This window comes from Thalassophryne amazonica, chromosome 4, assembly GCF_902500255.1.
Source record: "Thalassophryne amazonica chromosome 4, fThaAma1.1, whole genome shotgun sequence".
Lineage (NCBI taxonomy): Eukaryota > Metazoa > Chordata > Actinopteri > Batrachoidiformes > Batrachoididae > Thalassophryne > Thalassophryne amazonica.
In genome coordinates, this window is record NC_047106.1 from 100,543,968 (window position 1) to 100,567,276 (window position 23,309).

The 23,309-nt window shown below is 41.0% G+C and overlaps 1 protein-coding gene across 1 annotated transcript; it reads right to left on the reverse strand.

Annotated features, from left to right (window-relative positions):
* Window positions 1–8,526: 8,526 nt before the first annotated feature.
* LOC117508999 (odorant receptor 131-2-like) lies at window positions 8,527–22,652 on the reverse strand. Its single transcript, XM_034168822.1, has 4 exons — window positions 21,761–22,652; window positions 14,557–14,744; window positions 13,438–13,623; window positions 8,527–8,559 (listed from the first exon to the last, which is right to left on the reverse strand). The coding sequence occupies exons 1-4, from the start codon at window positions 22,650–22,652 to the stop codon at window positions 8,527–8,529; spliced, it is 1,299 nt and encodes a 432-aa protein (XP_034024713.1).
* Window positions 22,653–23,309: the final 657 nt, after the last annotated feature.

Below are 23,309 nucleotides of genomic sequence, written 5' to 3' on the forward strand. Positions count from 1 at the left end.
ATAAAAGTAATGCAACTGTTTTAAGGGAAACAACTGCTCAATAAATTAGTAAAATGCAACTTTATATGTTATGTTTGGGTTTATTCAACTAAGGTAGTCATGGTGTGACCCGTGTTTTGTTTATTATTATTATGATTATTTTTTGCTGTAATTGACTTCCAAAAGAGCAAGAAACAGGGACTTAGGGGGTATAAACATGGGGTATATGTATGTGTTGCTATCTGTTCCATATTGTTTAGTAGTCCTCATCCATTATGGGCAGGCACCATATGGACGTCGGGTGTTGTGAACATATGTATGTAGCTAAGCAGATACCATGAACAGCACATATGCTGCTATGTCACCATAATGCACATTCACATTACAAACATGTAATGCGTCCTATCCAATACAGTCATATGGGTTTCATCTGTGCACCTGCAAGCTGCATTGTGGGGTTATGTAGGAATGTGTTCCAGTTCTGCAGTCACTGTTGTACCTATGTGCTGCCTTGCTGCATTGCAGGGGTGTTGATGTGCCATTGATATGCTCATGTTCCCTGCTACACATTAGAGTTAAATATATGTAATTGGTAACAGTATTCTACGGTATGTAATAAATGTATTGATGTTATGAGGCAACCCTCTTTGGTGTTTTTGCCTGTTTTATTTCATATACTATGCAATCCATTTGGTATTTTGGCAAAGTCATGCCATCCTGTGAGGCTGTTCGTTGTTTTCCTAAAGCTGCTGCTGTGTTGGTATTTTGTCTATAGCTGTTTGGAAAGTGCAACCAAAATTCCATTGCAGAAAAGCAGTGACAATACACATCTATTCCAGTGTTACATGCATCAGCTATTGCAGTCCTAGGTTGACGTGCTGCAATGATTTGTATGGTATCCAACAAGTTATGTGTTACACTGCGACACGGCATTTGGTTTATCCACCTTATTCCTAGACCCATGAGGCCTTGCATAAATTATGGATGAGACTTCCAATATGAACCGGAACGGGCGTTTGTTTACATGCTAACTGTTAGCACTAATCCACTTTTTACAAGGTTTAGAGATGGAACACCAGCTGTCTCAGTTCAAACAAGACAGTATTACCCATTGTCTACAAATAAAGAGAGGTGGAAGGATGACATGAAGAAATGGCCTAAGATTACATATGGTGGCATTTTCAGCTACTTTCTTAACTCTCACTTCGGACGGGGAGGCAAAGCTCTGAGGCATATTAGTACCTGCACAATAGTAAGGTCAGTCCTGTTCTGCTAAAAGAAGTCTTAGGACGCAATCTTATTTACCTTAAGGCAGACATAGAGGCCAGAAAATGCCTTAAAAGTCCCTCATCACTGAGCCTGAGTTTTCGTTTTAGCATCAGGTGAAATACAAACAGCAGGGTGTTCATTAGGCATGTGAATATCATCACAGACAACGATTCGATATGCATCTCAATACACTACCAGCGATGCAATACATATAGTGATACATGACGATATGATGCGATACAATTCACCCCTGTTCCCAATTTGATGCAGTTTGATATGTATTTGATGGTGATTCAATTCCTCACAATGTGATGCGATTTGGTGCGATACGATTAATGATAGGTATGAATACCATTTTCTCGATATTGATGCCATTATCCATTCCACTTACTGATTCCTTAATCAATACCTCTTGTGAATTTTCTGTGTACGAAAAGTAGGCTTTACAGGTTTTCTATGTCAACAATTTATTGAGTCTTAAAGTAAATGAATATGAAATTGGTCACTGGATCCTTGATCTCTGGACATAAATAAAAATCAGTAAAATCTGTACATGGTCACTAGATCCTAGATGTACATGGTGGATCCTTGATTTCTGGACAGAAATAGAATAAAATCTGTAGTTTTTGTCAAAAGCATTCCCTTTCAGATACAACACAAATGTAACTCAATAGACTCTGAGCTGAGCTCTTCAGCCGGCTGCTACACATCAAAATCAATGTTTCATAAAGAATGGACGATGTCTCATTTCGGGGGGGTAGGTCTGTTGTAGTTTATTGTTTGTAATTATAACGCGTTTGGAAAGAGGTGTCATTTGATGTAAAAGGGCAATTAGTAATTCAGACTGAATTCTGCATGGCTCTTTGGAGGTGTGTACTTCGTCCCACAAAACAGAGGATATTATTATTACTATTATTATTTCCTTTACCTGATGGACAACTTCAGTTCACGCATGGCTGGTACTCACGAGAACCATCACTGTGGACCTGCCACTGGAAGCAAAGCAAAGAACCAGAACCAGCGCTGCTTCATTGCTTCAAGCTTCAAGCTTTAAGCAGACCCGCCGCAGTCTGCAATCAATGTAGAGAAGTGATAATTTCCCGAAAAACACCCTCAAAAACAACGGCTGCTCCGGTGTTCTGAACTGAAGGACCAATAAGGAAATTGTTAACTTTTCTGGCTTACGTCCACGGTGCATTCAGTGTGCATCGGAAAAAAATCAATGCAAGCAGGCGGCGAGCGATGCAACACGATTCACTCCATCAAATGAATCGATGCACACTGAATGAATCGATGCACTCGGATCGTGCACATTTGTAGATACCGATTCGCATCGATTAATCTCCACATGCCTGGTCTTCATGCATCGCTGGTCAAGGCAGATCTCCAGGTGTGTAAATTTTGTTAATTATAATTTATGAACTGATGTGACAGAATACATGTGAGCCTTCATTAAAATAAACTCTAAGCCATATTTTTACATTTTGCTTTACATCCTTCCAGGACCAGCTGACAGTGATGTGTCTGCGGCTGCAGACCTCCAAGCTGGTTATCTGGACACTAACTGAGCACCTGGAGTTGGACATTTCATTTGACAAAGACTTTACAGACATACACATGAAACACCTCCAGAATTTATACTTTTCACATATCCATCCAATGTTAGTGGATGAATTTCTTACAAAGAAATTCTGCTTTGCCCCAAATTCTGCTCTGCCCCAATTATCTGAATCTCTTGAAAATACAGTCATCACTTATCAGGCGTAATGTGTGTTACAACAAAAGAGCACTGTGCAAAATATAAGGGAAGATGTTTATTTTTTATTGTTACAAACAGTGTTTTCAATACATTTGTTGTGGTTAGAGGTTTGGGTGGGACCGACCTGTTGCAGGCAGTGGACCCAAATGCAGGGAGCTGGACACGGAGAAGAGTACAATGGAAAGTATATTTATGTATAATAAATAAAGGTGCTGCACTGGGGTTCCTGCAGTGTGGAGACATGGCCCGTCTCCTGGTGGTGAAATGAGGGAGCTGCAGGATCCCAAGCCAGTCTTGAAGGATAATATCAACTGTGGTTTCAGGGTTCAGGACCAGGTGGAGCGCTTGCCTCCGAGACCAAGAACTATGGGGGATGAAGACACACAGGGTGAGTGAATGCACTCGTAGTGCTGGAGCCTCAAAACAGTCACAGTTCATAAAAGGTTTAACACATGTTGTTTCAGAGGTCAGAAAATAAAGTTCTCTTCTTAAGAAATAAAGTTCACTGTTCAGGAATTGTGTGAAAATCCAAAGTAACATTTAACTGTCCAACAAATCAAAAATTACTTCACAGACTAAGCGGAGGTGATGGGAAAAAACCCAGGAGGATCAAACACTCAATTCAAAAAAAGGAAAAGGAATAAACCCTACATGTGCAAGGGGCAGAGCCTTCGCATGACAGCTGTCAACAAACCCCATGCTCAGCATGAGAAGGCAGATGCTTCACAAAGACAGCTGTCAAAATAAACCGCCGAGTGAACCTGAACCTGAGGAGACATAAACAAACCGAAATCAAGGAAGAAACATAAATAAAACCAAAAGCCTGGGAGGACATACAACCCCAATTCCAGTGAAGTTGGGACGTTGTGTAAAATGTAAACAAAAACAGAATACAATAATCTTCAAATCCTCTTCAATCTATATTCAACTGAATACACCACAAAGACAAGATATTTAGTGTACAAACTGATAAACTTTATTGTTTTTGTGCAAATATTTGCTCATTTTGAAATGGATGCCTGCAATACGTTTCAAAAAAGCAGGGACAGCGGTATGTTTACCACTGTGTTACATCACCTTTCCTTCTAACAACACTCAATAAGCATTTGGGAACTGAGGACACGAATTGTTGAAGCTTTTGTAGGTGGAATTCTTTCCCATTCTTGCTTGATGTATGACTTCAGTTGTTCAACAGTCCGGGGTCTCCGTTGTCATACTTTGCGCTTCATAATGCACCACACATTTTCAATGGGTGACAGATCTGGACTGCAGGCAGGCCAGTCTAGTACCCACACTCTTTTACTATGAAGCCACACTGTTGTAACACATGCAAAATGTGGCTTGGCATTGTCTTGCTGAAATAAGCAGGGACATCCCTAAAAAAGACATTGCTTGGATGGCAGCATGTGTTGCTCCAAAACCTGGATGTACCTTTCAGCATTGATGATGCCATCACAGATGTGTAAGTTGCCCATGCCATTGGCACTAACACACCCCCATACCATCACAGATGCTGGCTTTTGAACTTTGCGCTGGTAATAATCTCGATGGTTTTTTTTCCTCTTTTGTCCGGAGGACACGACATCCATGATTTCCAAAAACAATTTGAAATGTGGATTCATGAGACCACAGCACACTTTTCCACCTGTCCATTTCAAATGAGCTCAGGCCCAGAGAAGGCGGCGGCGTTTCTGGATGTTGTTGATATATGACTTTCGCTTTGCATGGTAGAGTTTTAACTTGCACTTGTGGATGTAGCGACGAACTGTGTTAACTGACAATGGTTTTCTGAAGTGTTTCTGAGCCCACACGGTAAGATCTTTTACATAATGATGTCGGTTTTTAATGCAGTGCCGCCTGAGGGATCGAAGGTCATGGGCAATTAATGTTGGTTTTCAGCCTTGTCGCTTACGTGTAGAAAGTTCCCCAGATTCTCTGAATCCTCTGATTATATTATGGACTGTAGATGATGGAATCCCTAAATTCCAAAAATTGAACATTGAAAACCATTGTTCTTAAACTGTTGGAATATTTTTTTTTTTCAAGCAGTTCTTCACAAAGTGGTGATCCTTGCCGCATCTTTGCTTGTGAACGGCTAAGACTTTTGGGGATGCTCCTTTTATACCCAGTCAAGACACTCACAATTAGTGTCCTCAGTTCCCAAATGCTTATGAGTGTTGTGAGAAGGAAAGGTGATGTAACACTGTCCCAGCTTTTTTGAAACGTGTTGCAGGCATCCATTTCAAAATGAGCAAATATTTGCACAAAAAAATAGGGTTTATCAGTTTGAACATTAAATATCTTGTCTTTGTGGTGTATTCATTTGAATATAGGTTGAAGAAGATTTGCAAATCATTGTATTCTGTTTTTATTTACATTTTACACAACGGCACAACTTCATTGGAATTGGGGTTGTAAAACGGATCGCAACAACTGGGGAAACCCCCAGAAGCAGCGCACGAATGAATGGAAACTGCTGTTGTAGCTGCAGATTTAACTTCATCTGGTTAATAGTACAACTGCGAACAGCACAACATGTTCCCGAGCTGCACAAAGACATTTTTAATTGCTGTCGGAGCTGATCATCATTTTGAAAAGAAAACAATAAAGTTTCAAATAAACCAGAACGGAAACGAAAACCGCTAGGAAACAATGGCTCACTGCTACTTTCGGTCTCAAACAGGAAGTTGCACCCATCACTTCGACAGCAGTGCCCCCAGTAATAAGGTGGATAGTGTTCAACATAACAGCATCTGTACCGGGGACAGACCGTGCAATTGTGTGTGTGTGCATGACATATGTGCCCACTTGCTGCATCCCTCATATTAAATGTCCTGATCCTGATCTCTGCCTGAATGTTTGCTCTGATATGTACCAGCTTCCATCTCAGAACCCTCTGGGGTCCAGGGTATAAATGGCTGATATTGACTACTGTTGGTTTCATCTACATAATTTACCCAAAAGACTGTTCGCATTGCCTTGTGTGGTGACACAACATCACCTGTGTGACTTTGCAGTTTATATTTCATTCTGACATACTGCATTAACACAGTGTGTCACACCTCACACAAACAGATCATTTCCGAAGGGGAAGGAGGTTAGACTTCTTACTGTAAGAACCCACTAACACATGTAACACATAACACGTTTCCTAAACACATGATATGACATGTGTTTAGGAAACCACTGCCAGAATGTAGATTGAAAATTTGAACCTCAATTGCATATGTACAAATGTGAATATAAACAAGGTCATGTACAAGCATTTACACTGAAATATAGGATATGCACCAGGTGTTTAATTGTACATCTATCTACATGTAATAACTTGCCACACATAGTATACCTGTGCCATTCAGAAAAAAAAAAAAAAAAAAAAAAAAAATTAAAATATATCAAATGAAAAATCCATCAAAATCCAGGCCTGACACTTTCTCCTGTTGTCTACCTGGCAGCAGTATTGGGCCCTTTGAGGCTCTTTCTTTCCTCTGTCCTCTATTTGGGTGACATCCTGACTCACATGGGGTCAGAGGTACGTCAATAGTGATGTAATGCATTTCCACCAGTGACAATTCACATGACATGTCATTTCATCAGAGGTGTCATATCAGACAGACAGATGTCCACTTGTGCATCGAATGCAGCAAGCATCCACATCCAAATATGTGGGTCTGTAGACACTGTATATATATATCATTTGTTGGAGAAGCCCAGCCACTTGGTGGGGATGGCACACCCACAGACAAAGGGAAAGTTACTGTTTTGTTTCATAGTGTAATTCCACCATGTAGGAAAAGGCATGAGTGAGAAACCTGTCCCTCACGCATGTGGGACAGTGCAATCGCACTGTCCCACATTAATGTGCTTTGCTCCACACATTAATGTAATGTAATGTAATAATTCATCAAATAGCTTGGCGAAGATTATTATTCAATATTCAGGTGTTACTGGGACTATTTAAAGACGTGCAAATTAGGTGAATTGGAAACATCATCGTCCAGGTCTCCTTTGCAAAAGAGGTCTCGATCTCAATGGGACTAACCTGTTTAAATAAAGGCTAAATTTAAATTAAATTAAAACTATCAACAACATGTGACACTTGGTATATTGGTCGAGGTCTGAACTTACAACAAACATTCAATCTAACACTTGAAAGTGTGGGGCATTTGATGCGTGGAGCGCTTAATTCGATCATGTTACCCGTCACATCTGCGTCAAACATCTCTGCAACATGTGCATGGGCGCTAATGACTGTTGCTTCCATTGTGTCTACTTATGTGTAATCCATACGCTTAGCTGTGATTAGTGGCACTATGAGGGTCCCATGAGGTCCCAAACAAACCCTCTCTAGTGGGCCCTCTGACCGGGCTCCATCATACAGATACAATATAGATGACACTGAGACATATGCAGAATTCAGATCCTTGTTTAATTCCATTGTGACATCAGTGTTTCCTCCAGATGTATACATCAAATATGTACAATGGAGAACTGTACATCAGAATGATAAATGCAAAGCAAGATAGAGCGGATATGACAACAAACAGATATTGAACTGTTTTGTAACCTGGGAACAACAACAATGCAAAACGTGGTTATATTCCCGACACGCACAGTGGCAATTATTCTCTGTAAACATTAGATGTCCAGGTTCAAATAGGATGTCAGTGAGGTCATTCATTACAACACTCAACCACAACAATAGATGTATATACCATCTCAGCAATACAGCGCTGGCACCTAACAGTGCAATGTTGCCAATGCACCACCACTGCTTATGTGCCTTGATGTGTGCTAAGCGTGTTACCATGTCATCCAGATCCGCAGACCTTCTCACATAATTCTCTACTGATATTAGGGCATGACCCGGATGTCTCTCCTGGGACATGGCGGCCGTTGGCATATGTGTTATAGCACCAATGCATGATGGTGACCGGCCATTGGTTGTGGTTGCACGTAGGGTAATAGTGCCTGATGTTCCAGAGAAGGTGGTGGTGCCACCTGATGTACCAGGGATGGAGGTGGTGGTGCTTGAAGTGTCTGGGTAGAGGAGGTATTGATGGACATGGATGCTGACAGAGCTAAGGGCATACATATTATGGTTACAGCTGGCGAAACATGTCATAGGGGACATATGCTGATTAATACACAGATGGTGTGTCAGATAAGTACTCGCAGTGTCCATCATCACAATATGGGGGCGGGGGTGGGGGGCTGCAGTGGCATCATTAGTTGGTGGTTTCAGGCACCTTCTTCAGGTGTGGTGTGCCAGGGATGGAGGTGGTGCTGCTTGATGTGCCAGGGATGGAGGTGGGAGAGCTTGGAGTGCCTGGGTTCGAGGTGGTGTTGATGTACGTGGATGCTGACTGAACTAAGGGCGTATATATTACGGTTACAGCTGGCATAACATGTCACAGGGGATGTATGCTGGTGAATACACAGATGGTGTGTCAGATATGTACTCACAGTGTCTAACATCACAATATGGGGGTGGTGGGGGGGGGGCTGCAGTGGTATCATCAGTTGGTGGTGTCAGGCACCTTCTTCAGGCCCTTGAACAGAGACACTGAGGTTGCAGTGGATATGATATATGGGGTATATGACCACCAAAACAGTGGTAATGCTGTTTTACATGTATTTCACAGAGGTGTTGATGCTGTGGTAGTTGTTTTCACATGGTTTCAGGGCAGTCCGATAGTATATGATGTCACAGGGTATGATTATGGTTAAATTTGTGCATTGCATAATGCAACATATGTGTTCAGTACTATGACACCACAACACTGTGACCTGACAGGTGCAGCAATATATGGTACATACATACCTCAGCTACTGTTGAAAAAATTCACATATGCCATTAAAATGATCATTTACTCACACACACATATATATATATATACATATATATATATATATATATATATATATATATATATATATATATATATATATATATATATATATATATATATATATATATATATATATATATATATATATATATATTTCCATTCTCCCATTACCACAACCTGAAATGAACCCTGTAAGAATAGTTGCTTAACATTCCAAAACCATCAAGGTTGCAAACAGAGGCTTGATCAAGTACTGCATGTCCCTGTGCCAGTAGAAACTGATTAGGAGCAGAATGTTCTACAGCCTTGAAGTGCCTTGTGTCTGTGTGCTTGCAAAGTGCATCATATGATCACGTGTATGTAAATGAATGATTCACCCTGTAACCACCCATGTTTGTGTCTCAATAAAAAGGCTGCAAACTGGGATCTCTTCAGAAGACTGCACAGAAAAGCTGCAAGTTCTGTTGAGCACTTCCCCTTTGCGCAAAGCCACTAAAGGAATTCCTATTCTCTGTCTGGTTCTGTTGAGTCTTGTTTTTGTATGTGCAGGTAAAAGGGGTTAAACCTGACACATTTCCTGGTGCCGTGACCCGGATGTCAACATACCCAGTCGCTGCGGAAGGAGGGAGACATACCAAAGCCCGTCGACGGCCGGCTCCATAGGGAGAGCGAAAGAATGTCCCGGGGAGTGAATTCTCCGCCAGGCCGGTGATTTAGAAGTCAACCTCCGACCGCAATGCTGGATTGACGACATCCGAACGGGAATAAAAAAAATCAACGGACCAGACAGACTGAAAGTAAGTAGGAAAACGATGATCACAGAGACATGACACAGGAATAAAAATTGTATGCAGAATAGTGGCGCTCAAGGTCCACAGAGAAAATGTGGTGGCCGCATATAGGAAAAACGTGTGGGACACGTTGAATAAAAACATAGGATTTAACAATAGGATACGTGAAAAGTAAGAGTGATCAAATTAACGCAGGATTTTACAACAGGATGCGACAACAGGATACGTGAAAAGTAATGGTGACCAAATTTACGCAGGATTTTACAACAGGATGCGACAAAATACAGCTGTCTAAACGAATGAATGTGATTTGTGTGAATGTGATTTGTATGAAAGGGACGATTTACAATTGAAGCACGGGCGCCCTGACATCCACGGAGGCGTGGCTCAAACAGGGCAGGACACAACTGCAAACTCTCTGAAGTAGATTAGAGTAAGAAAAAAGGTTTAATATGGTTAAACAAGCAGGGATTCAGTACACAGGTGGTCCAGCAGTGATTAAAAGGTGGCATACAGACGAGAAACTGAGGCATGGTTAAAAAAAAATACACAGCATGGCGGAGTTCAGTGGCAAAGACAAAATCAAAGTTGAAGACAAGGCAGGGCAAAACAGGACTATGAACAAAGGCTGGAAAGCGAAATAAATTCAACAATCTGGCAGTGAGGGGGCAAACACAAAGGGCTTAACCCTCTGGGCCTCATACAACCTCACGTGGTTAACTAAAGGGTGTCACTGGAACAAATGATTCACTACTTGGCCAGTGAATATTTTGTTGAATAAGCTCTCTCGCTGTCACTCGTAAATTGCCGTTTACGCATATGAATGTGTGTGTGGGGGGGTGGGGAGTGTGTGTGAAGATAGGTTGTTTACAGTGCAGGAACACATTCCAAGAGGGAGTCAAACTCCATTTAATTAAAAAGTTTGTGTTGTAAGCCTTTGTGTAATAGCAGACAGAAATTGCTTTGAGATGTGGCATAAAGACAGCAAAACGCATAGACCATTTTGTATATATTGTTCAAAATGTGCATTTATGTTTATTGTTAGAACCTTTATTTTGTACATTCTTTTGTACAAATCCCAAACTACCTTTATAAAGTGTCAAAATAGTTCTTTATTATAGTTTGCTGTGTGTTTTGAATAAATGTGTGTGAAAATAATTTCCGCTTTATTTTTTCCTATCTTATTTCTGATTGTAAACCTTTATTACACTTGTAAAACACCACTATAGCATATATATTCTGAAAGTACAGGTTGTCTTGAAAAAAAGGAGACATACCACTTGATTGTGGGATGCAGGGTGAGCTTTTAACAGCAATAATAAAACATTTATGCCAGGCAAGTGAACTGTCCAAAAAATGTACTCAGACCCAGGAGGGTTAAATAGGACCAGTGGTAATTAGGAAAGGATACACAGGTACTGAAGAACAATCTGGAAGGGTGTGTGGCAAACAGAAGGGACAGGACACAGTCAACACCAGACAAGAAAGTACAGTAAGACAAAAGCAAAATGATTAACTCAACGATGAACCTAAAACCACAGTTATCTAAATAAAAGGCTCGACAGCTCGTATGATCAAACCACAAAACATTGCGCCAACGGGCCGGAATGCACGATGCCGGTGTGACTGTTCATGCACGCAGGAAGACACACTGCCAGCAACGATGTGTAACCACATCGTACAGCTGCTGTGAAGAAAAAATACAAAAAAATACATACATGCTGTGACGGTTTTATGCAGCATTTCACAGCAGCTGCTGAAAAAATGTCACCCACGCGACTCGAACCCGTGCCTTCCAAAAGCTCTGATTGCCAGTCTGAAACTTTACCACTGATCTACAGTCACAGTCCTGTGAAAGTTGTGGGAACCTGCCTGATATGAGGAAGGAGATGGACGTATTCAAAATGAAATAAATCCAAACACCATAAAAAACACCGAATTTATCAGCGGGCAATACAAGTATGATCCGTGTGTTCCTCTGTTGATGACCCATGCTAACAGACATACAGTCATGAAGGGGCCCTGGTTGTCCAACCAGTCACGGTGCAATGCAGTGAATCCATATACAGTAGACCCCGTATGATCAGCTCAGTCTCACGTACGTTTTTTTTTTTTTTTGTGCTCTCGTCACGAAATGATTCAAATTTTCGTGACAGGATTTTTTTAAACTCACTATTACTAACCCTACTTCTACCCCCAACCCTAACCTTAACCATAATCTAACCCTACTCCTTCCCCTAACCATAACCATAACCACCCGACACCCCCCCGCTGCATTTTTAATTTCATGTAGCTATCATGGAATGAATTAGAATGAATTTGTGCTCCCATGATGAAATTTTTGCACTCCTGGTGACAATTTGATGTACCAATAGATTTTTGTATATTTTGTGCTGCCGAATCATGACAATCTGTGAGACTGGGGTGGTATGACACACAACAGTCTATATATGGTAGGTAAGGCAGGGCCTGACATTAACACATCAGCCCCCCCCCCCCCCCCCCCAAGCACACGCTCCTCTCTCTCTCTCTTTCTCTCTCTCTCTCTTACCCACCAGAAAATCAGCTGTTTGGGGCGGGCAAACGTGCAGGAAAGTGATCAGCTGTATACGAGTGCACATGCAAACAGTGCCCATATGTTCCAGCCTCATGCACAAGTGGCGGTTCAGTCAGCTGTCCTGACCATACACACAGCAGTGTGTGTGGATGAACCAGCCACACGCATGCACAGCACTTCAGCTGTTATCCCGGCCAGACTGAAAGGTGCATGAGGGGCGCAGGAGGCCATGACATTGCTGGTGGCCTGTAAAAAGTGCTGGATGGATCCAATTTCACATGGATGCAGCCATGGTGCCAGCTCCATCGCTGTATTGTCACTGATCCATATGTAATGATTTCTGACACATCGCTCTCAAAAGCAGGAATAAATAAAAGTGTAAAGATGATTGAGTGTTTGCCCAACTGCACCCCTCCTGTGCCTTTCATTCCAGCTCACCTGCAGGCTGGCTGGTGTGTGCCGGCTCCATCTGGAGCCATTCCAAAGGTAACTATTTATTCTATTCATACTGCGATGGCTTGGAAATACAGTCGCGACATCAGTCCTTCATATGTGTTACTGTGATAAAATATGTATTTCAGCCGTGACAGCCCATTCAGCTGTGTGCAGTGCTGTGCAGCTCACCTGACAGAGCTATTACATAAACATGGTCATGCCCTCCCATGGCTTACATAATGTATGTGAATTATAACCATCATCATGGCTGTCACTTCATGTGCAGCTGTGTGGTGCCCTACCCCATGGTGAGTCAAAGACTCTGTGCGGTGCACCACTTACGCCCATAATGTGCATGATATTACAGATCCATTGTCAGTCAACTGCATGTGTCAGAGGGTGTATCTGAATACTCATTTTATGGCTCCCCATCCAGATGATCGCACTGCCCGTCAGCGCGTCTCGGACGTGCTGATGCGCGGTGCTGTGATCGTGGTGTAACGTCCAGCATGACATCACAGATCCGTTGTAAGTCCACCTCATGTGTCAGAGAATATATTGCCACACATGTTGGACACAATGATACAGGTACATTATCTTTCACATAAGTGAGGATGTCCTTGTACCTGTAATCTCAAGCCTATTATGCATGTGACAGCCCATTCAGCTATGCTGTGATACATAATGATTGTGTGCTACAGACTTTGTACATTACAGTATTTCCTTTGCGTCCTGAACAGGATGCACAGGGGGGACGGGTGCTCTCCGGCACACTGGGGTACCCAATAACAGTACACAGCCCTCCATGCTGGTCTGCTGGACAAGGAGGATGAGGGCCACAATGTGGTCCAAGGGGCCTGGAGACAACACGCCCAGTTCGTCGCTGTCGACTGATTGGAAGATGGCCAGCAGGACACCAGGGCCAGGAGGAGCCAGTGAGATATCCCGAAGGTCAATTTCAACTGCCCATCTGGTGGACACCTGACACCCACATATACCACAGCTACCCTAACCCACCTACTCTGGCCAGAACATGGGGCAGCACTGCGCCTACACACATCCACCACCTTGTCAAAGCAAGCTGGAAGAGCCAAAATATAGACATCATGTGCAAGAATGTTGTGCACTGCCAATGCAACTAAAACACCATGTGTAGCTGAGGTATGTATGTACCATATATTGCTGCACCTGTCAGGTCACAGTGTTGTGGTGTCATAGTACTAAACACATATGTTGCATTATGCAATGCACAAATGTAACCGTAATCATACCCTGTGAACAGTGGTGGGCACAGATAACAAAAAAAATAACTTCGATAACAGATAATCAGATAACTGAAAAGTTATGTTTGATAAAGATAATACGATAAACCACCTTAAAGTGTATCAGAAGTTACAGATAACCGATAAATTCCAGTATTGTCTCTGGTACATTTTCAACTACTAACAAGCTGAAGCATCAAAAGCGACAGCAGACCCAAACAATGAGCCATCACTTCTGCCTTTGAACATCTTGCCCCCCTGCTGGAAGCTCTTGTTTACTACATGGCTTCCAGCGCAGAAGCAAGCTGAGAGGAGCCACTAAGCTCAGCTCTCTATCCAATCACAACACTCCGGTCAGGCGGAGGTCTTGGAAAATAAAGCAATGCTGAGTTATGGTTTGGTGTATAAATAAAATGAATACTGATAGAATAACTCCATTAATGTCATTTCTGTCATTTGTACAAAGTTAAAATATAACATAAATGTTTAATGTTGAATAATGTACTAATTCTGAAGTTTTGTAATAAACACAGACAGATCGCAAGTGTGCCACAGACTTTGTACATTACAGTATTTCCTTTGCGTCCTGAACAGAATGCATGGGGGGGGGGGGGGGTGCTCTCTGGTGCATCAGGGTACCTAATAACAGTACACAGCCATCCATGCTGGTCTGCTGGACAAGGAGGATGAGGACCACAATGTGGTCCAAGGGTTCTGAAGACAACATGCCCAGCTCATCGACGTCGACTGAGTGGAAGGTGGCCGGCGGGACACCAGGACCAGGAGGAGCCAGCGGGATGTCCTGAAGGCCTACTTCAACTGCCCATCTGGTGTCACACCCTAGCAGGACCACATGGTGGACACCTGACACCCACACATACCATAGCTACCCCAACCCACCTACTGTGACCCCAACATGGGGCAGCACCACATCCACACACATCCACCGCCCTGTCAAAGCAAGCCAGAAGAGCCAAAATATAGACATCATGTGCAAGAATGTTGTGCACTGCTAATGCAACTAAAACACTGTGTGTAGCTGTCAGGTTTAACCCCTTTTACCTGCACATACAAAAACAAGACTCAACGGAACCAGACAGAGAATAGGAATTCCTGTGGTGGCTTTGCGCAAAGGGGAAGAGCTCAACAGAACTTGCAGCTTTTCTGTGCAGTCTTCCGAAGAGATCCCAGTTTGCAGCCTTTTTATTGAGACACAAACATGGGTGATTACAGGGTGAATCATTCATTTACATACACGTGATCGTATGATGCACTTTGCAAGCAGACAGACACAAGGCACTTCAAGGCTGTAGAACATTCTGCTCCTCTGACTAATCAGTTTCTGCTGGCACAGGGACATGCAGTCCTTGATCAAGCCTCTGTTTGCAACCTTGACGGTTTTGGAATGTTAAGCAACTATTCTTACAGGGTTCATTTCAGGTTGTGGTAATGGGAGAATGGAAATATCTATATATGTGAGTAAATGATAATTTTAATGGCATATGTGAATTTTTCCAACACAATCCCTCCTGTTTATCATTTATGAACACATATGTACAAAACCACCATTCTAAAACATCAGTTATAATCTCTTGCCAGTGACATTTTTAATTACAACATCATGAACAGAATGGATGTCATCTCAAGTTTTACTTTACGTATTCACACAGAAGGCGTCTCATCATAGGCATCCGGGTCATCTCGCATTAAAGATTGAGAGTGGCATTGGGGTTGTTGACGTTATGTGCATGTACAGCTTCACTAAGTCCAGGCATTCAGGACAGGGACAGCCTGTGTCCTCCATGCATTTTTTCAGTCTGCTTTTCACTGTTCCATTTGTGCGTTCTATCAGTCCTGCACTTTGCGGGTGGTATGCACAGTGATGTTTCAAATTAATTTTCAAATTGTCAGCCATTTTCTCCACTACTTCGTTCACAAAGTGTGTCCCGTTGTCACTGTACATTGTTTCTGGTATCCCATATTGTGGAACAATGTTTTTACAGATTGCTTTTGTGACTGTCAGTGCATCAGCATGTCTTGATGGAATGATTTCAACCCATTTGGAGAATGCATCAATTAACACCAGGCAGTATTTGTATGGACCACTTTGATTTAATTCAGTGAAATCCATATGTACCGTCTGAAATGGGTACTGTGGCTGTGGAAACTGTCCACGTTTTGGTCTCATATTACCCTGAGGGTTGTGTTTCATGCATACAATGCATGTTCTGCAAAAGTTTTTTTGCGTAGGAATTAAACCCAAAGGTGTGAAAATGCTGTTCACTCTGTGATACCATCCCTCCAGTTGACACATGGCAAGGACCATGGGTCACAATGGCAGCTGTCATGAAGATTTTTAGGAAGGATGGGCCTGTCACCAATGAGATAGATGTTTGAGGAATTCAATGTCGCCCCTTTGTTCAACCACATAGTTTTTTCCTGCTGTGGTGATTGTTGTTGCATGTCTTTCAGAATATCTGAAAGACATGCATGTATGTATTTTTTTGTATTTTTTCTTCACAGCAGCTGTACGATGTGGTTACACATCGTTGCTGGCAGTGTGTTCCTGCGTGCATGAACAGTCACACCGGCATCGTGCATGCCGGCCCGTTGGCGCGATGTTTTGTGGTTTGATCATACGAGCTGTCGAGCCTTTTATTTAGATAACTGTGGTTTTAGGTTCATCGTTGAGTTAATAATTTTGCTTTTGTCTTACTGTACTTTCCTGTCTGGGGTTGACTGTGTCCTGTCCCTTCTGTTTGCCACACACCCTTCCAGATTGTTCTTCAGTACCTGTGTATCCTTCCTAATTACCACTGGTCCTATTTAACCCTCCTGGGTCTGAGTACATTTTTTGGACAGTTCACTTGCCTGGCATAAATGTTTTATTATTGCTGTTAAAAGCTCACCCTGCATCCCACAATCAAGTGGTATGTCTCCTTTTTTTCAAGACAACCTGTACTTTCAGAATATATATGCTATAGTGGTGTTTTACAAGTGTAATAAAGGTTTACAATCAGAAATAAGATAGGAAAAAATAAAGCGGAAATTATTTTCACACACATTTAATCAAAACACACAGCAAACTACAATAAAGAACTATTTTGACACTTTATAAAGGTAGTTTGGGATTTGTACAAAAGAATGTACAAAATAAAGGTTCTAACAATAAACATAAATGCACATTTTGAACAATATATACAAAATGGTCTATGCATTTTGCTGTCTTTATGCCACATCTCAAAGCAATTTCTGTCTGCTATTACACAAAGGCTTACAACACAAACTTTTTAATTAAATGGAGTTTGACTCCCTCTTGGAATGTGTTCCTGCACTGTAAACAACCTATCTTCACACACACCCCCCACCCCCCCACACACACATTCATATGCGTAAACGGCAATTTACGAGTGACAGTGAGAGAGCTTATTCAACAAACTATTCACTGGCCAAGTAGTGAATCATTTGTTCCAGTGACACCCTTTAGTCAACCACGTGAGGTTGTATGATGCACAGAGGGTTAAGCCCTTTGTGTTTGCCCCCTCACTGCCAGATTGTTGAATTTATTTCGCTTTCCAGCCTTTGTTCATAGTCCTGTTTTGCCCTGCCTTGTCTTCAACTTTGATTTTGTCTTTGCCACTGAACTCCGCCATGCTGTGTATTTTTTTTTAACCATGCCTCAGTTTCTCGTCTGTATGCTGCCTTTGCATCACTGCTGGACCACCTGTGTACTGAATCCCTGCTTGTTTAACCATATTAAACCTTTTTTCTTACTCTAATCTGCTTCAGAGAGTTTGCAGTTGTGTCCTGCTCTGTTTGAGCCATGCCTCCGCCAAGCCTGACATCAACTACTATACACTGCACTTCTGGGGGACTTAAATGTGCAGATATGGCAGGCATTAGGGTTGAGTCGGATGCTCGTTTTCAGACAAGTATCCGGTATTAACTCCTTTTTTCTATTGTACATATTGTAAGAATAAAGCATTTTTGAGCATGATGAGCATGATGAGCATGAACATGATATGAGTAAAACTCTTCAATATCAGTCACTCACAGGGCCCGGCCCTCCCTACACAGACACGTCTCTGCACTCACTCTGGCAAACACACAGACAGGAACTGATCTGTCTCTCTGTGCTTGGCTTGATTCTATCTCACATTGCTCTCTCAGTATTCCTTAGGTTTTCTTCATTTCACCTCTGTTTTGGTTTGTATGGGATTTAAAGTTACTTGGTGAACTTGTTTTGTAACGTACGCGGTGCATTTGACAAGACAGAGCTGAGAACTGCCTCCACTCCAGTTTTTTTTTTTTTTTTTTAACTGTTTGTTTGCTCTTTTGGCTGGTGATATAAAGTCAGTTGGAAAACTTTGCTCGTACTGAATGCGGTGCTTTTGAGAAGAATACAGTGAACAAGACTGACATATAATTTCACTGTTTGCCATCACTGGTTGTTTGCATGAATCACCAAGTTCATACAGATCATTAAAAAATAAACAGTCTTAGAACAACCTCTCTCTGTCCCTTTCACTCAGTCACACACACATGCACATAAACACACGCACAGACACCTTAATCAACATAGTTATCTTTGTGTGGAAAAAAATACCAAGAACTTTAGGTAGTAAAAATAAATAACTGAAAAAAAATTCCAGTTTGATTATGAAATAAAAAAATAATAATTAAAGTGTTGAGTATGACAACTCTTGTTCATGCATACTTAGTTCATAATTTCCTACTACACACTGACTATCAGTTCTGAGGCTGTTCTGTTATTCATTCATACATTTAAGAATATTCATGCTCTGAGTTGATAAAAAAAAAACTTGTTCTGTAAATAGTTCATTTACTATTGTGATCAAAAACATTGAATCTCAATTCACAGGCTGTTCTGTAAATAGTCATTCATACACTTAAGAATATTCATGTTCTGAGTTCATAAAAATCTTGTTCTGTAAATACTTCTCTTAATTTTGTCATCAAAATCATTGATTTGAATCTCAAATTTGAGGCTGTTCTTTAATTAGTTTTCAAATAAACAATAAATATAGCAACTTCTGATCAATCCATATCAATTTCAGGCTTAAAATAATGTACAGATTTTAGTCCAGCCCACTCCTGGTTAAACCACGCCCATTTTCTTGTTAAGCCCCGCCCACTCTGAGTACAGATACAGATAATTTAGATGGTGGAACAGATACAGATACAGATACAGATACAGATAGTGGTGTATTCGTTCATCCATAGTAGGCATACTCTGAGCTGGGCTACTGGCATTCAAAAAGGGGATTGTTTTCTCTACTGGGTTACACTTGTAACCCAGTAGAGAACACAATCATCACCATCTGCCTCCTCATCTTGAGGAGATGGTGATGAATGCGCTCCTGCCATTCCGCCCATAACACCTGGTGTGGATAAAATGGGTCATCCTGCCCACTCCTTCCAGTGCCATGCTACCTTTAATAATTTCAATGAGGACATCTGCACCTGTCATGACTGCCCGTTCTCCCATGTTTGTAGTCAGTTCTAGGACCCTCATCCTCAGTCCGTCTGCCCCTGCAGTCATCTTGTTTCCACATTCTGGTTCCAGAAGGCCCATTGTTACCAAATACAAGCTCAAAGTATTCACTGACCATAGCACTGCAACTTTTTTAATTCCTGGGGCCATCATATATAGCCATCGGGTATCGCAAAGGCTTTTCGTCTGTCAGCAAAAGTACAGTCCAATTACTGCCAGGGTCTTCAAATTAACAGGGAATATTCTTGGAACACAGACATTGGACAAGTTCAAAGCTGGCTAACCTTGACCTATTTTAAGAGGTTAAAAAGTCGCATTCTGTTTCAATCTGTTGTTTTTTTTGAGTGGCAGACATGACAGCCAATCAGAGTAGAGCTGCACCATAACGTCAGTAGCTGGTCTCTCCAAAATTGCATCATATATGTGTTTATATAACATGTTTCTCATATATTATGTAAAAGCTACTATACAAATAATGAATGTTTATGAGTTCAATGGTACGAATATTTCATGACGTAAAAGCTGGAACATAGCATTCAACAATGTGAAGCCGAGTTGAAACCTATGTTCCAGCTTTCACCAAATTAAATATTCTTTTTATTGAAATAATGTGAAAACATTCATTATTTTTTATATAAGAGCTAAAATAGATCCTTATCATTTGACATTTTATTAATTTCTTAACAACAGAAAACGGACTTACATTTTGGCATTTGACTGCTGCTAAGGTCCACATTGTAACGTGTTGTCCAGTGATGCTGTGCCGTAACTTCGGATTCCTCAGTCCAGCCAAGAATCACATCAGCTTTTCATGTGAACAGCTCTTCATGCATCCAGACAACTTACAGCGGAGTGGATTGTGTGTGTGTGTGTGTGTGTGGGTTGCAAGAATGAGCAGCGTCAGTTACCTCAATCAAATCATCTTGTCATTGTCCCCCGCGCATGCGCACACATAAGCAACCAGGTCGGTTGACTGTACGTCCTCCATTTTAGCAATGTGTTATTTTTATATTATGTTGCATTGTTTTGTATTGTCTTACATAGCACCTTATTCATATTGTGAGCTGTCAGGACTTTCTAAATATCTGCACAAAATCTGAAACTCTGGTTTCATTTATTTTTTATTGTTATTTTTTATGCTATTTTATGATATTTTAGTGTGTGTTTGTGTGTTGGTGTGTTTGATCAACAATTACACCTTTAAGGTCTGTCATAGAGCTGTTCTCCATTAATGTTTGGGGTGGTGTGTACACACAGTGGGCACGAACCATAATCTAGTGCACCAAAATGTCTACAGCCAGCTCTGTGCACCACGGGGTTTGGGGTGGGTGGTGCTGACACGATCTGTAATTGCACTGTAAAATTTATCAGGGTGATTCAACTTAAGTTTTTTTTTTTTTTTTTTGGAAGTACACAAAGTTAGTGCAGTGCAGCACCAAAATGTAAGTCCCTTTTTTGTTGTTTCTAAATAAATATAATATCAAATGACAACAAACAAATAATGAATGTTTTTACATTACTTCAATGGAATGAATATTTCATGAGATGACAGCTGGAACATACCATTCAATGAGGCGAAGCGAGTTATTCATTATTTGTATATTCTTGAAGATGTGTTTACTTATGTTTTTCAACTTTTTTGGTTTGGCAATTAAACTTAAGTTTTCAATTGAATCACCTTGATATTTTGTACAGTGCACACTGTAAAAAGACAATAGTTGAATAGAACTAACTGAATTGTTTAAATTGGTCATTTAAAATTAAGTTCATAAGTTAACTTGTGAAATTAATTTCAAAGAGCTTAATTTATTCAAGTGTTGCCAACTGAAACAAATTATTAAGTTGGTTCTTTTTTCAGTGCGCTACCAAATTATCAGATCAAATTACCATAATCTTGCCGAGGGCAACAGAATGACTAGAGCCTTTGTGCACCAGCATGGGGATAGGGTGGGTAATGCTGACACGATCTGTAACTTGTAACAAATTATCAGTGGGTTTGAAGCAATAAAACCACTTTACATTTCTCATGCCATGATTCACAATTGTTTTTTCCTTGCTCAATTGAAAAGTTTACTTTCTTCATCACATTCCATAGATTCACTCCTTGCAGATGTAACAGATCATCATCAAAGCAAGGTAAAATCAAGCTCATATCAAGACTCCTAAACAATAACTGATCTGCAGCGTGATTTGGTATGCTCTAACATGTTTCAGGAAAGTAAAAAATGAATAATTGTGAATAATTGGCATTTTCAGTGACAAATTAGCATTTTCAGTTGCAAATTTCCATTGTGACAAACAACCATTTATTATAGTTTTTTAAAATATGTGAAAGAAAGACATGTTTTTTTAAGTGCATGAAAGAATTTGTCATCCCTAAGTCCATAAATAAGTGAACTGAGACACCTTGGAGTAATAATAAATAAGAAATAGTTCGTAAATCTCACATTTATAAACAAGGTGAAGTCAATACGAAGCACTGCATCTTCTATGAACGGGCTCCACAGCTGGATGAGGCAGAGCAGCAGCTGGAAAGCATGAAGAGCCACTGTTCTGAGAGCTTTACTTGTTGATTCTTTATTCTCTCCTGCTGCAGTTTTGGCTACTTTCAAGATTTTAAAATAGCAGAATGCAATAACAATACACATGACCAAAAAGTAGAACTGATGTAACGCTGACTTAAGGTGACCCTGCCACCTGTGAATAATGAATGTCTGCGGGGAACATAACTGCTGTTGCTTATAGACGTTTTGTTCAACTGATGCAAAAAATATGGAATAATCAACCACACAGGGGAATAAGCTGAGAGTGTGAATAATGAGGATACAGTGCACAGAGCGGTGTGTTGAGCACAGCTCTCCGTGCCGCAGGGGTATGCAGATGGCCACATATCGCTCCAGAGTCATCACTGTCAATGTTAGAGGTGTGACTAATGAATACAGAGTTGTCATACCACACGTAATGACACACAACCAAAGTGGAATGGTTATCTGAGACAGCACTAAAATCAGCAAGATATCACTCATTAGTAAAATGAAACTATCAGAATGTAACATGACTGTAAACAAGATGTAACGTGCAACTGCATGAAAGTAGTCATTTTTAAAAATGGTTACAATCATGAACAAATTGATAGAAAAAAATATCAGCACCACAAGCTGAAAAAAGGTGAATGGAGCACCATACGAAGGTTCTGGATAACCATCATTAATAAAGGAACTGTTCTTACCCATTTGTTACTTCAGTTCTGGAAAAAAAAAAAAACCATAAATATCTGTGGCAATGCAAATATACAATCAAATATCATGTCATTGCTTAGAAAAAAGGATTCCCGTTCCAGAAACAAAGTCCTGTTTGTCTGTGGTGCTGCAATCTTAGTTCCTCAACAGCAGTTTACCAAATGTTCCCAGGAGTAGCACAGTGTTGTAGATGTCTTCTGATGAGCTCTGTGCAGTTTTCTGAAAGAGAGCTGTGTGCACGCCGGCTTTATAGAAGAGAAACACAGATTGACATTTACTGTGACTCTCAGCATTGGTGGGTTTCTGTCCTGGAGAGAATCCAGTGTGACCTCATTAGTTGGGCTCCTCCCAAATATATTTTTGTGTATTCTTGCTATCTTCAACAAAGAGGTGATGTTTTCATTGCTGTTTGCATGCCTGCTTGAAATGGGGGAATATTCAGTAGTGGCTCCAGCAATGATTTTTTTTTTTTTATTGGTGGGGAAAAATGGTGGGGGAACTGAATTTGTAGTAAATAGCTATAACTTATTTTTTATAGCTCCAAACTACTAATATTCCAGAAACTCCCCACATGCAGGCTATTGGTGAGACCTACTGGGCTGTTCCACATGGTGACTGCTTTAGTTTTTTCCAAGCATTAAGTTTTGATGG